Consider the following 12,031-nt stretch of genomic DNA (forward strand, 5'->3'; position numbering starts at 1 on the left):
GTCAGAGGGTTGGATGAATTTTATCCATGAGCATCCCTACCTTGTGGAGCAGTAACCTAGAGGACGTCGAAAAAATCTCAACAACTTAAAGCTCTTCTTCTTCTTCAGTTTGTAAAGAATCACTTCCTCTCCGTCCTTCGATTTAATTTTTGTGTTGTTTGGTGTGGAGAAGCCTCTGGGCTTGTTTAATCCCAACGGAGAGCAGTGAGTGTGAGTTTAAAGGTTGTTTAAGGCATGTGAGGATGAGCTTGAAGTTTGGAGGGATCCCAGGATCCAGGATATGAAGGGGGGGGCGTAGAACCATAACATGTAGAGCTGCAGGTCATATCCCTGAGTCCATCACATGCAATTTTAACAGCCAATTTTGGTACCATTGACCCTTTGTCTTTTTATCTCTTTAATTCACTAGTGAGAACCCTTCCAATGATTGATTAACATTTATTTAATTGTAGGTGACTCACTAACTTTTGCATGCAGGGCCATAAGTCTGCCTTCTCATGTTTTCATTTAAACAAAGTACAAAGCTGCCGGGAACCAAAATACAAGAAACATGACACCGGTGCCCACAAAGATTTACAAATCTGGAGCCATAACCACTCAAAATAGTATTATAAGACATTTCAACGTTGTAAAAAATTATAGTTTCAGTATTTATACACAAACATACATACTATCTTCCAGTGTCTTTACATATAAAGTGATTTTATTCCAACTTGCTTTTGTGTCCTTTTCACTGAAAGTCTATGTGCGCCTGTAAATCTCTGAAAATATTAATCCTTCAGAGTTTAACGATTTTCGATCGCGTGAAAGCCCCACATCAGCACGTTCGACTTTTCTCTCAGCTTTTCTCTGCGTGACATGTAAATACGGTTATTTGACTGTTGATCAAACAGTACTTACAGAATTCAGAGGGTAACGAAACTCTTTTCTAGTGGAGGTTTTTCTATGGGATTAGGAACGCCCCCCCCATCACGCACTAACAGGATGTTCGCCAGCTGCAGCTGCCTCCCTCCAGGATCTGCCAAACATTTCTATTTAGCTTTTCATTCTTATCTTGTCCCAGCGACAGATGGAGCTACTGTTTTAAAGGAGGGCGGCATGTAGTGGTAGCACTGGTCTGTCTAGTCTGACTGGGTCGTATCAGCTAATGGGCTGGATATGAGGATTTTCGCTTGGGGAACCGGCGAGATTGGAACCAGTTCTGCGGGTCAGGGTCATCATGGAAACATCTGCGGTGCAGAGTTCAGTTTGTTGATTAACACAAACGGAGCACAGGTAGGTTTTCCTTCTAACTTTACATTTAAATAGATTCAGCTTTAGTTTATGTTTTTGATTGTATCTGAAAACAGCTATGATATCAGAGATGTCGACACTGGAATGTCCCTCGTTGGCTTTTCTCGACAGGTGTGGTAATGCTGTAATTAAACATGTAATTAAAGTTCCAAGATTACCTGTAGAAAGATTCAGATGTGTCTCGTTTGTCATGTGTCTAATCCAGTCAAGATATCGAAGCAAAGACTTAATTTTAGAAATCTTTAGAAATAAATTTTAGAAATAAAAGTAAGAATTAAAGAAGGAGATTCTTTTAATATTTGATGCAGAAATTTTTAAAGCATCTTAAACATTTAAAAAGGGGAAACACCAAGATGGATAAAACAATGTCAAAAAAAAAATCATCTATTCTTAATTTCAGTCATGTATGAGAGCAAACAAATTCTGACAATCAGCTTTTGGATTTAAGATTGTTGTAAATTTGCTTCTTGAATAACCTCTTTTAAATTGCTGTTTTGTCTTTTATACTGCTTCTTTTTCCATTGTCCTTGTGAAGCACTTTGGAATATCTGCTTTTGAGTGCCGTATGAGAGCGACCGTAATTTCCTCATATTTACTTTATATTACTGTATCACTTCCTCATAAATTGTCTGACTGTAATGCAAACGCTACGGGTTAGCGTCCTAATTGCAAAGATCTGCGATTAGTTCTTCTGTTTTATTAACTGTATCTGCAACCAGGAGAGCCACTAACGTTCAATGCATATAAGAGTAAAGTTACTCCAGAGAAGGACAGAGGCGTGTTGGCCTCCATCAGGAGGAAGCAGAGGTGACAAGGAAAGAACAATAGCTTATCACTGGCCCTGACAATGATACGGTATTACATGTTTGGCCAGCTTCCACGTCTGGCATTTATCTGCTGTTTAATTATCATTTATAGATGACTGACCAACTTTTGCCAGTGGCTTATTACAAATTGGGAAACCCATCACGTCTTAACAACAGCTTATCATTTTGAACTGCATACAAGATAACTTACTTGAAAGTGAGAGACACGGTACCCCTTCGTTAATGACTTAGACATGCAGACTCGGTGGTTCGCAGGGGGTCTCCCTAATGAATTTAAGGGCTGGCAAAGTGTCGCGCCTGAGGGGGGTTTTCCACAACCTGGCAACTAGAGCTGCAACGATTAGTCAATTAAATCGGCGATTTGATCAATAGAAAAATAATCGGTCATCATTTTCTGGTCTCAGCTTTCCTGTGAATATCGTCTGGTTCCCCGTAGACTTCTGTGATTGTAAATTCAGTATCTTTGTGATTTTGGATTCTGTCTAACGGACAAAGACAACTGAAGACGTCACCGTGGGCTCTGGGAAATTGGGATGGATATTTCTCACAGTGTTCTTACATTGTATTAACTAAACGACTAATCAGTTAATCAAGAAAGAATTAAACAGATGAATCGATAATAAAAATAACTGTTAGTCGGAACCCTATTGGCAACCCAGAAGTTGTTCTGATAAGTGAATGTAATGTATAAGTAAATCATTAATTAACCATTAATAAATCCATTAATTACAGCTCGTAAAGCCACAATAAATGGTTCCTTCTCAGTAGGCCTGACGAATCTGCCTTCATCTCTATTCATATTCTTTCTTTTTCTCTCCTTGTATACAAGCATACATTGTGCACAAATGGATGTGTGTTGTGTGAGCTATCTGTAAATGTGTGTGTTCCCGTGTATCGTGATGTTTCTACTGTGCGTGTGTGTGTGTGTGTTTGCAGATTGATGATGGTGCGTGTGTTGGTTCATCTCATCTTGACAGTCCTCCTGACTGAGACGTTCACATCGCTGTCCTCCGCAGGTAAGAAAAATGTAAGAGAGAAGCAAACAGATAAAGGGCTGAAACCAGCCGACACCAGGCAGAATGCAAAAACAATGTGAATATGCTAATTATTGGATTACATCAGCAACACTCAGCAACTTGTTGAATAGGTTTTAGCCACTTTCCATTGAAGGGAGCTGTTCATAGCACTTCCACAACAGTTTTCAACTACCTCCTCAGTTTTGCACGTTGACCATACACGGTCCAGCTGTATACTAGGCGTCTGTCCTAGTCTTGTTTTCTCATATGACAGCTGCACGGCATACTGAGGCTAAAGTAACGTTTCATTAAAATACAGTAAAACCTGAGAGGACGGTTCACCTGCAGAAAGTTACTGAATGAGACACAAAACAAATGACCACAGAGAGACACACAGTGACTGGTGACACAAAACAACTGCAGTGACATGCAAAGTGACCACAAAGACATGATAAAGAACACCAGAGAGATGCAAAACTACTGCAAAGAGACATAAACGAACAGCAAAGAGATGCAAATGACCACAAAGAGACACAACTATGAATAGTTGTTAAGCAACTAAAAAACAGCCACTTTCCGTCTGGGTGTCTCGCACCTAAATACAGGTGAGACGGGCAGTCTTCTGTTACCAGGGGCCCAATTTCCCATAATCCGTCCACAGATGGAAACTCGCTCCACGATGCTGACAGTCGGTTTATAATGACGCTGACGTTTCCCGACTCTGTGGTGGGCTTGTTGGTTACAGCGAAGCAACATGTCACCCAAATGCACCAGAATGGCTCTTTATGTGTTTTATAATTGATAACTGTGTCAGTAGGGTTGGATCCAGCCTCTCTGTGCCCACCTCAGTGGCTCCCGTTTGGGCCCAGATGCTTCGCTTTCTACCCTGTGTGGAGCTCCTGGAGCACTGCCAATGTAAACAGAACATAAAACGCATTTCAATTCGTAATGCATCAGACTCAAATATTCTGTGGCTTCTATGTGGTTCAGCGTGTGTGTGTGTGTGTGTGTGTGTGTGTGCGTGTGTGTGTGTGTGTGTGCGTGTGTGTGTGTGTGCGTGTGCGGGCGTGCGTGCCTGTATTAGTCTACCTGCTCTCAGACAGGTGGTAACCTTGTGTCGCTACACATACCAGAGGAGAGGCAGTTCATGGGCCAGCTAGTGAACATGGACACTCGTGTTTGGCTGGGTGGATACCAGGCACAGCAGGTGAGGTGTAAAGTTTGAGTTGGCTCTCGTACTTATCTCAGGATGACATTTTAAGGACACCTCGCCCTCTTTCTGTTTTTATATGTCTGAAGAATGGCTCTTGGCTTTGGAGCGACAACTCCACCTTCGGGATCAGCGGATGGACCAATCAGGGGAAGGGGAACACCACAGAGGACAGAGTTTGCATGGAAATGGATCCAAAAAGTAATAAAAATGAATGAACGGACCGTTTAATGTAATACAGTCATTAGATGGGTCATTATAGATGGTTTATAAGACCAAAACTTGTTTTATACCCCATTTACAACTGGCATTAAAAAAACCCTGTATCTACATTTTTTTTTCGCTTTGTTGAATATTTTCTGCACACCAGCGGTCAGCTAGCACCATAGTGAATTGCGTAGATAAACTTTTCTTCGACGTCAAACAACCGTAATAATGACAAATATGTATTGATTAAATAAATAAAAAGTACAAATGAAAACACTGACTTATAATATCGTTATAAAAAGATAAAAACAACTGAAGCATAAAGTTAAAAAAAAAAATAAAGCAAATAAAAAGTACTAATAAGTAAACTCACCAAATAGTTCGTCATAATACACCAGTGTAGATACACTCTTTTTGTTCATCATTACTGTAGCAAAGCAACATGGGTACTTAAGTCACCGTAACCTGTATACGTCCATGTCCATAAAACTCACCAATGCTCTCTTCTAAAGTCGTTTTTTAATCCCTCTAGTCGTGATCTCTGCTGTCTAAAAACATCTCCATTGTTCCGTCCTCTCTCCCCCGCAGTTATCACAGACACGTCTGATCTAACCTGAGCGGTAAAACGACCGTCACTCGGCGTTATTGCACCCTGTTCAAATGATATTCCTCTGTCGTCGCCATTAATACTGTTTTTAGAAAGCGGTTCGCTCGCCGGGTAGTACGACGTTCTTGGACGTTCCTTTCTGTTTTCTTTTGTTAGTGTTTACTGATTAACAGCTGGAATCTCCACAAATGGAAGAAAAGCAAGACTGAACGCTTGCAAGTCGTAAACAAGGTCATTTTTCCCATCATCACCTTCCCTCCCACGTGACCTGAACGCAGCATTAGCCAGCGGACGCCTGGGACTTAAGGGAAATGTTGTCAACGGAAGGCGTCTGAAAAACATAAAGATTGAATTAAATTTAAAAATTAAATGATTTTTCAAAAAACCTACCAACCTTATCTAAACACATGAGCCACACGGCATACTGTTGAGTAAGGCTCTGTTCCAAGGCTGAATTTTTAGTTATTAGCGTAGTTACAAATGTCAATAGGATTTTGAATGAGATTTCCTTACTTCTGAAACAGAACCTGGAGGTTCTGGTTTCACTTTGGCTGGATAAGGAAAACCGCATTCTGAAGAAAAGACTCCAATCGGAGAGCGGAGAGGTCACTTGACTCCGCCTCTTCCCGCTAGCCTACGGAGGCCAGAGATAAGCTACAAGTCGTAGCAGCAGCTAGCAAGTCTTACCTCACAAAAAGTGATTTAGAAATGACTGTACGCCGTTTGTGGCCCTGTTTCCCCTTTACCTGGGGCTCGCCACATCTGTTGAAAGGTCCAATGGCCCTGCCTGACTAATTTTCATGTTGACATCCGATCGCGATGCGAGCAGAAACATAAACGTTTTAATACCGGGTGTAAATGACCCATGGATCGGAAGTCATCCTCCAGATGATGTAGCCAGATCGCACGTTAATATCGGTTGCAAATGGGGCCTAAAATATGGCTGGAGTCTGAAATTAATGGCTGTCAAAAGTGGGGCTGCAACTGACGATGATTACCTCCGCCTAGGAGGTTATGGTTTCAGCCGTGCCTGTTTATTTGTCAGCAGGATTAGGTAAAAAGTACTGGACCGATTTGCCCTGAACTTGGTTAAGTGACCGGGTCATGGGCCAGGTCACTCAACCTTTGAACTTTTGGGGCAGAATTGGATCATTTACTATGAATTTGAATTTTTTTCTCTGAAGTCTGGTGTATATTGTATATTGCATGACGCCGGCTGTGGCTGTGGCGGAGGTCTGTGCTCTCTGAGTGCCATTCTGGTTTTTATTTTTGATGAATCTGTCAGTTATTCTCTCAGTAAATTGATTAGTTCTCTGGACAACAGAATGTCGGAAAATTGTGAAAAACATCCAGGCCATTTGTGTGCGTTTGTGTTCAGGTGGAGAGCTGCACAGCGCCCCCTGTGGAGAGCTCCGATTCTACATCTGCTCCATCAAAGCCAGGTGAGCTAAAGTCCGAAAAGGAGTATTTACCTAAATTGATTCTCCAGCCAAAAACCTCTGAGTATCTAACACTTGATCCCTGCAGGTTTTTAAAACTGCGGGTCGTGGAAAACTGTTTGTGGTTTGTTTCCTCACGATTCACGTCGAAGAATTCAGCTTCAAGTTTTCAGATGAACCAAAACAGTTTTAGTAGATGCCATGGACACGTCACAGTCTCTCGAGTAACAGAACGTGAAACAGGAGACAGATTTGCCACAGATGCCTTGTCAATACAAATATTTTTTAAATAATAATTGGACATTTTGGGAAACTGTAACATTCGCCTCCTTCCCATTCGCCAGCTAAAATTTACTAATTAACACGTCTCTCGTTTGTTTAATCCAGAGGTTTTCAAAATTGTAAGGGATGCATCCCGACCAAAGCAATGGGTTCGTTGGTTATTGCAATTTTTTTAAAATTACTTTATTTTACAATTTCATTTAAACCAGCTTAAGCAAGGCACATTACAGGAGATGAACATAAAAATCAAAACACAGAGCAAAAGTCTACAGGTATTTTTGCCAGGTGGAAAAAGACAAACATAAAACAGGTTATAAAAGGAGGAGGGTGGCCTTTGTCTAGGATTTGGTCTATTTATGATTTTAAAGGGGAAAAATCTGACTCAGATCTTTTAGAAACACAGAAAAAAGGGGTTTGGTCTTTATACTCTTAAATTTGTGAATATAAAAAAATCCAAAGTAAGAGCAGGACATCTACAAGAAATTCAGCCTTTCTTTTTTCACAAAATGTAGAAAAGTAAGGCAGCTTTTTAATTGCATTAATCTGCAAAAATGAGATATGCAGGTTGGACACGCATTTAAAGTGTCCTACCAAGCACTTGTGCTATGTGCGAATGAATATCCTCTATGTGAAACATCCTGGAGCACGCTGTAGTGTATGTGTGGCATTTTAACAGCTGATATGTTATCTGTTGATGTTGCATTTCATCCAAGCAACGAGACGTTCGCCTTTCCTGCCAAGCTGTCACCGAGCGATAAATTAAAACGCTACCTGCACGCTCACTCTGGACGGGCACTTAATGGGTGAATCGGATAAAATGCAAATGCACGAGAATAAAATGCAAAACCCTCACGTGTGACGATGGACCGCATGTGTGACCTCCCTCCCCCTGTCTGAACACCGAGTCAGTTTACGACTGGGTCTCGTATTGTCTGCTCATCACTGTACTACTTTGCATAACCCCACTACTTTTACTACTTTGCTCATCAAGCTGAACATTCGGTTATTGTTGGTGATTATCTCCGTTTATCTCCAGCTCCAGCGCCACTGTTTTTCCCAGCCGCAGAAAACTGGTTGAGCCAGGTGAGAGTCTCATGGTTGCTGTAGTTTTCAGGTACTCGCCACAAACCATTTTTAAAAAAAATTACTGTCGGGCCATGAGCGCTGTCTAAAAACTAGATTTTGTTAACATTTGCTTATTAAAACTAAAGACAAGGAAAAGCTGAAGCTGATGGGAATTTTATTAGTTTTGTAGGTGTTTGGCCATAAACCAAAGTATTGGAAAAGTTCAAATTTTGACCTGATGATGGCGCTAAACGTCTAATTTAAGCCAATCCGTCCAACCGTTTCTCTCGCCCGTCTCTCTCAGGCCTCGTCCCCGGTGTGAGTCTCCTTGACGTTGTGTGGGGTTACAGCAACTGGTTGGCGGAAGAGATTCTCCGCTCGTCCACCTTCCTCAGAGGGCTTCGGTCTGGTCGCCTGACGGAGCGCTGCTACACCGGCTTCATCCAGCAGGAGCTGCTCTATCTGCACAGAGTCAGCAGCACAGTGGAGGTCAGAGGTCATCACTTTTGGATTTTGTCCGGCCTTTCTTACTTTCTTGTTTGTTTCTTGATACCTGAACTCTGAAACTACTTATCCAACACCACTGTTCTTTTGTATTTGTATTTTGTTGTATTTTTACACTTTATAATCACAGCAACTGAGAAAGTATTTAACATTTATTATTACCGTACGTGCATTATACGTACAGTAATTTATACTGGTTTATACTAGAACTGATGGTGGTCCAGAATATTGGGGCTTTACAACTTCACAAGCAGATATTCTTTTACAAATTATGCCCCAAATAGTTTTCATTTATCAATTAACTCAATACAAAATGCTGTAAATATTTACTAGCTGGATTTAAATGTACATAACATCCGTATACGCAGTATATTGTTCATGCATTGTTAACACTGCACTTGGCTTTACTGGCTTTCATCCTTTTGGAGAATATTAACTTAACTGAGAATAAAAGAATAAAAGTGTAGATTAATTTTTTTCTTTTTTAACTTGAAAAACGTGCAAAGAGGATCAGAGCAGTTTTTGCACAGAAAAAAGAAAGAAAGAAAAGCACACCATCAATTTCATCCTCCTCTTCTTCTCAACTGGATTTTGGTGGCTGTGACAGTAAGAGGACGCTGTTTAGAGAGATTTTAGTTCGAACTTTGAGAGCAGAAGACAAATAGCGTAATGAGAGCATGAAAGCTTTTAGTATTAGCCTTTATTAGGTGAAAAAACGGAGTCGTCCCTCTTCCAGTGTCTAACATGTCTTGTTGCTGGAGGACAAATTCATCTCTGAGGCTGTTTTCTGCTGAATTTCCTCTCGTATGATCATACAAACTGATTTGGGCTCTGGTTTGGGCGACTTGATGTTTGCTCTGTGCTGTAAATGTGATTTTATTTCCCAATCTGAGGTGAACTGGTGGTGTGACTGGTTGGTGATGTAAGCATCTTGTCTTCTCCCCGCAGGCGCTGATTAGTCGTCTACAGGAAGCAGATGACATGAGATCACTGCTGCTGGACGCGCTGAAACACTACCGCAGCAGAAACCAGGTGAGACGCGCCGAGTGGCTGTGGTCACGGAGCCCTTTTGGCCACTAATAAGCAGAATAATGCCCAACTGGATTAACCCTCTGAGTCTGTCTATGCACCGGTGAACACTGAGCCAGTTGTATTAATAGTAAAAGAGCTTTATTCATATATCATGTAGAGAGAAGCTGAGGAAACCACTTGAAAGTGCTGATGTGGTGCTTTCACATAATATCTCATTTTTGTCTGTAGGCCATCCCAAAGAAATTTCTTTTAACTGAAAAATATGAACCTTTTTTAGTTATTTACAGGCTTACGCAGACTTTCAGTGGAAAAAACAAGTTGGAATAAAACCGTACTTTTTAACAACGTTAAAGTGTTTTTTAATTTTATTAAATTATCACCAAAGATTTGTAAATCTTTATACGCGCCTGTGTCGTTTTTCTTGTATTTTTGGTTCCTGGCAGCTTTAGACTTTGTTAAATTGATCAAATGAGGAGTCAGAGTTGTAGCTGAGTTTGTGCGGGAAGAAAGGACACGGAGAGAAATGAACCCGGTTCCCCCAGAGGGTTAAAAAGGGCTCATGTAGACACAATATTTTCTACAATGTCATGTAGAAAAATCTTCACTGTCTCCTCTCCCAGAGCCTCCCCCCTCCACTCCCCCAACAGTGGCTCCACTTGTCCCTCGGGTCTTTCCACTCGGTGGTTTTGGAGGAACCAGTCTATTGGCTGGTTGCTCTGTCGGCCCGGGCCTGCCTCCGAAGCTTCCTGGGCAGGGAGCTGCGCCTCGACAAGCTCAGGCCCGGTTACCAGCCGGTGCCTGGGTCTGTGGCCCACTCCCTGTACCAGGAGTGGAGCAAAGACAATCTGAAGGACGTCGCCTGGACCCATAGGTACATGCCGTATACCAGCAGCGGCACGTAATGGAAGTACGCTTACTGAAGTACAAATTTGGTGTATCAGTACACCACTGGGGTCGTCCCATTGCATAACACTTTATACTTCTACTCCACTACATTTTTCTAAAAGCTATAGTTACAGTTAGCTAGTTACTTTAAAAAATGAATTCACATGCAAAACATATAAGGAACTTTTAAAATATGATGTATTGAACAAATGTAACTTCCCGACAGTCTATACATTTTCAGCTTAAACAATCGGATGATTAACCAGTTGGTTGATTAGTTTCCTTCGGCTTCAAAGTAATCCAGTGATATTTGTCTCAACATTTATTGCAAATAGGAGCAGCAAATAACTAATTCGGCAGACTTTTAAGGGTCCAAATTTGTCAACCTGTAGAAAAATATAGGCTAAAACAAACTGGGAGGCAGTTTTTCCATTTTTGTCTGGGGAGGAGAGCAAAGGGCCTGACTCCAAAAGCCCCTGAGAAAACAGTAGTTAGGAGTAGAATAGAATAAAGTAGAAAGTGGAGTGGAAGTTTGAAACCAGTCAGGGATGCATTTGAGTTGCACTATGGGAAATGTAGGATCCAGCACTTTTGGAGATAAACCCATACAAGTAGGGACTAAAAGTCGAGATATCTAAGCCTCCGCGGCTTCGATTTTGACCTTTTTTTTTTTTAAATCCACCTCATGTGAATCCCGCAACTTTATTTTTAATTTCAGCAGCCAAAATCCATTTTTGGAAAAAACACAAAAGAGTATGGTCGAGTAAAGGAGGATAAGCAGTTGTTTTGTGTTGTCCTTAATTGTATTTTTTCACTCTGTGTGACAGTTTCACAAGTGTGCTAGAGGAATACCGGAACAAGACGGACGTGTTTAAAGCCATCGGCATCTTCAGAGAGCACATGCTCAACCAGAAGAGTTTCTACAAGGCTGTGTAAGAAACATATCAGTCCATATGTTCATCGATACCTCCGCCTATCGGTCGGTGTTGGTCTTTTAAAATGTGCGTTTCTGCTGCAGTGACTGTGATGTTGAGGATGACGGGTGATGAAGAGGAAGAAAACACGGGGCAGAGCAGCTGCTGAAGATGAGTCATACCGGTTACAGGTCAATAAGCTTGATTTATTTGTACAGTTCAGCTGCTGAAGTATGAGACAGCTCCTCGGTCTCTATTTAAACAAAGCCTGAAACTCATCTCTCCGCCAGGATCAAGTCAAAAAACTTGAAAATCTCTTCTCCCAGTTTGCTTGTAGTTACAGTAGCTCATGCCAAGAACGGTGGGGTTATTGCACGGCCGTGCCTGAACGCAGCACGGGCACAGTAAGCAGTACCGTCTCGTATCAATGCTAAATATGATCATAACAAAAACAATAAAATAAAATAAACGTGAGTGAGACCTTTAAATTTTTTATGTGTTTTTGTCGATGCCTTCTGTTAAGTTCACGCACAGTTTGGTGGTGAGCGACTCTGATGAAAACTAAACGACGTCTCAGATCTGCATATTAAAAACAGTCCGTCTCAGACAGTTGCCTCTGTCTCCCCCTGCAGGCTGAATCAGGGCGCTGCACGAGTCAACATGATTACGGTAGCAAAGCGCTACCGCAGTATTTGACCTGTTGCTACCAATTCTACTGTCACCAACGTCCTACCCTGCTATTACCACTAC

General features: G+C 41.5%; 1 protein-coding gene across 2 annotated transcripts; it reads left to right on the forward strand.

Annotated features, from left to right (window-relative positions):
* The first annotated feature begins 1,111 nt into the window (after nucleotides 1-1,111).
* Nucleotides 1,112-11,738, forward strand: LOC120797540. Of its 2 annotated transcripts, XM_040141293.1 has the most exons (12): nucleotides 1,112-1,275; nucleotides 3,057-3,136; nucleotides 3,954-4,051; nucleotides 4,221-4,343; nucleotides 4,436-4,547; nucleotides 6,539-6,602; nucleotides 7,918-7,964; nucleotides 8,251-8,435; nucleotides 9,399-9,482; nucleotides 10,103-10,353; nucleotides 11,195-11,299; nucleotides 11,386-11,738. In XM_040141293.1, exons 2-12 carry the CDS (start codon nucleotides 3,061-3,063, stop codon nucleotides 11,411-11,413), a joined length of 1,173 nt encoding a protein of 390 aa, XP_039997227.1. In that variant the 5' UTR covers nucleotides 1,112-1,275; nucleotides 3,057-3,060; the 3' UTR covers nucleotides 11,414-11,738. The 2 variants fall into 2 exon arrangements, with proteins under 2 accessions (XP_039997227.1, XP_039997228.1); XM_040141294.1 differs by lacking the exon at nucleotides 1,112-1,275 and having other exon boundaries at nucleotides 2,872-3,136.
* The last annotated feature ends 293 nt before the right edge of the window (nucleotides 11,739-12,031 follow it).

This window comes from Xiphias gladius, chromosome 12 (assembly GCF_016859285.1).
Source record: "Xiphias gladius isolate SHS-SW01 ecotype Sanya breed wild chromosome 12, ASM1685928v1, whole genome shotgun sequence".
NCBI classification, from domain to species: domain Eukaryota; kingdom Metazoa; phylum Chordata; class Actinopteri; order Istiophoriformes; family Xiphiidae; genus Xiphias; species Xiphias gladius.

Coding starts and splice junctions, on each gene's coding strand:
- LOC120797540 (XM_040141293.1), top strand. CDS start 3,061: ATGATGGTGCGTGTGTTGGTTCATCTCATCTTGACAGTCCTCCTGACT. Junction 8,436..9,398: donor GAGTCAGCAGCACAGTGGAG/GTCAGAGGTCAT, acceptor TTCTCCCCGCAG/GCGCTGATTAGTCGTCTACA. Junction 10,354..11,194: donor GACGTCGCCTGGACCCATAG/GTACATGCCGTA, acceptor TCTGTGTGACAG/TTTCACAAGTGTGCTAGAGG.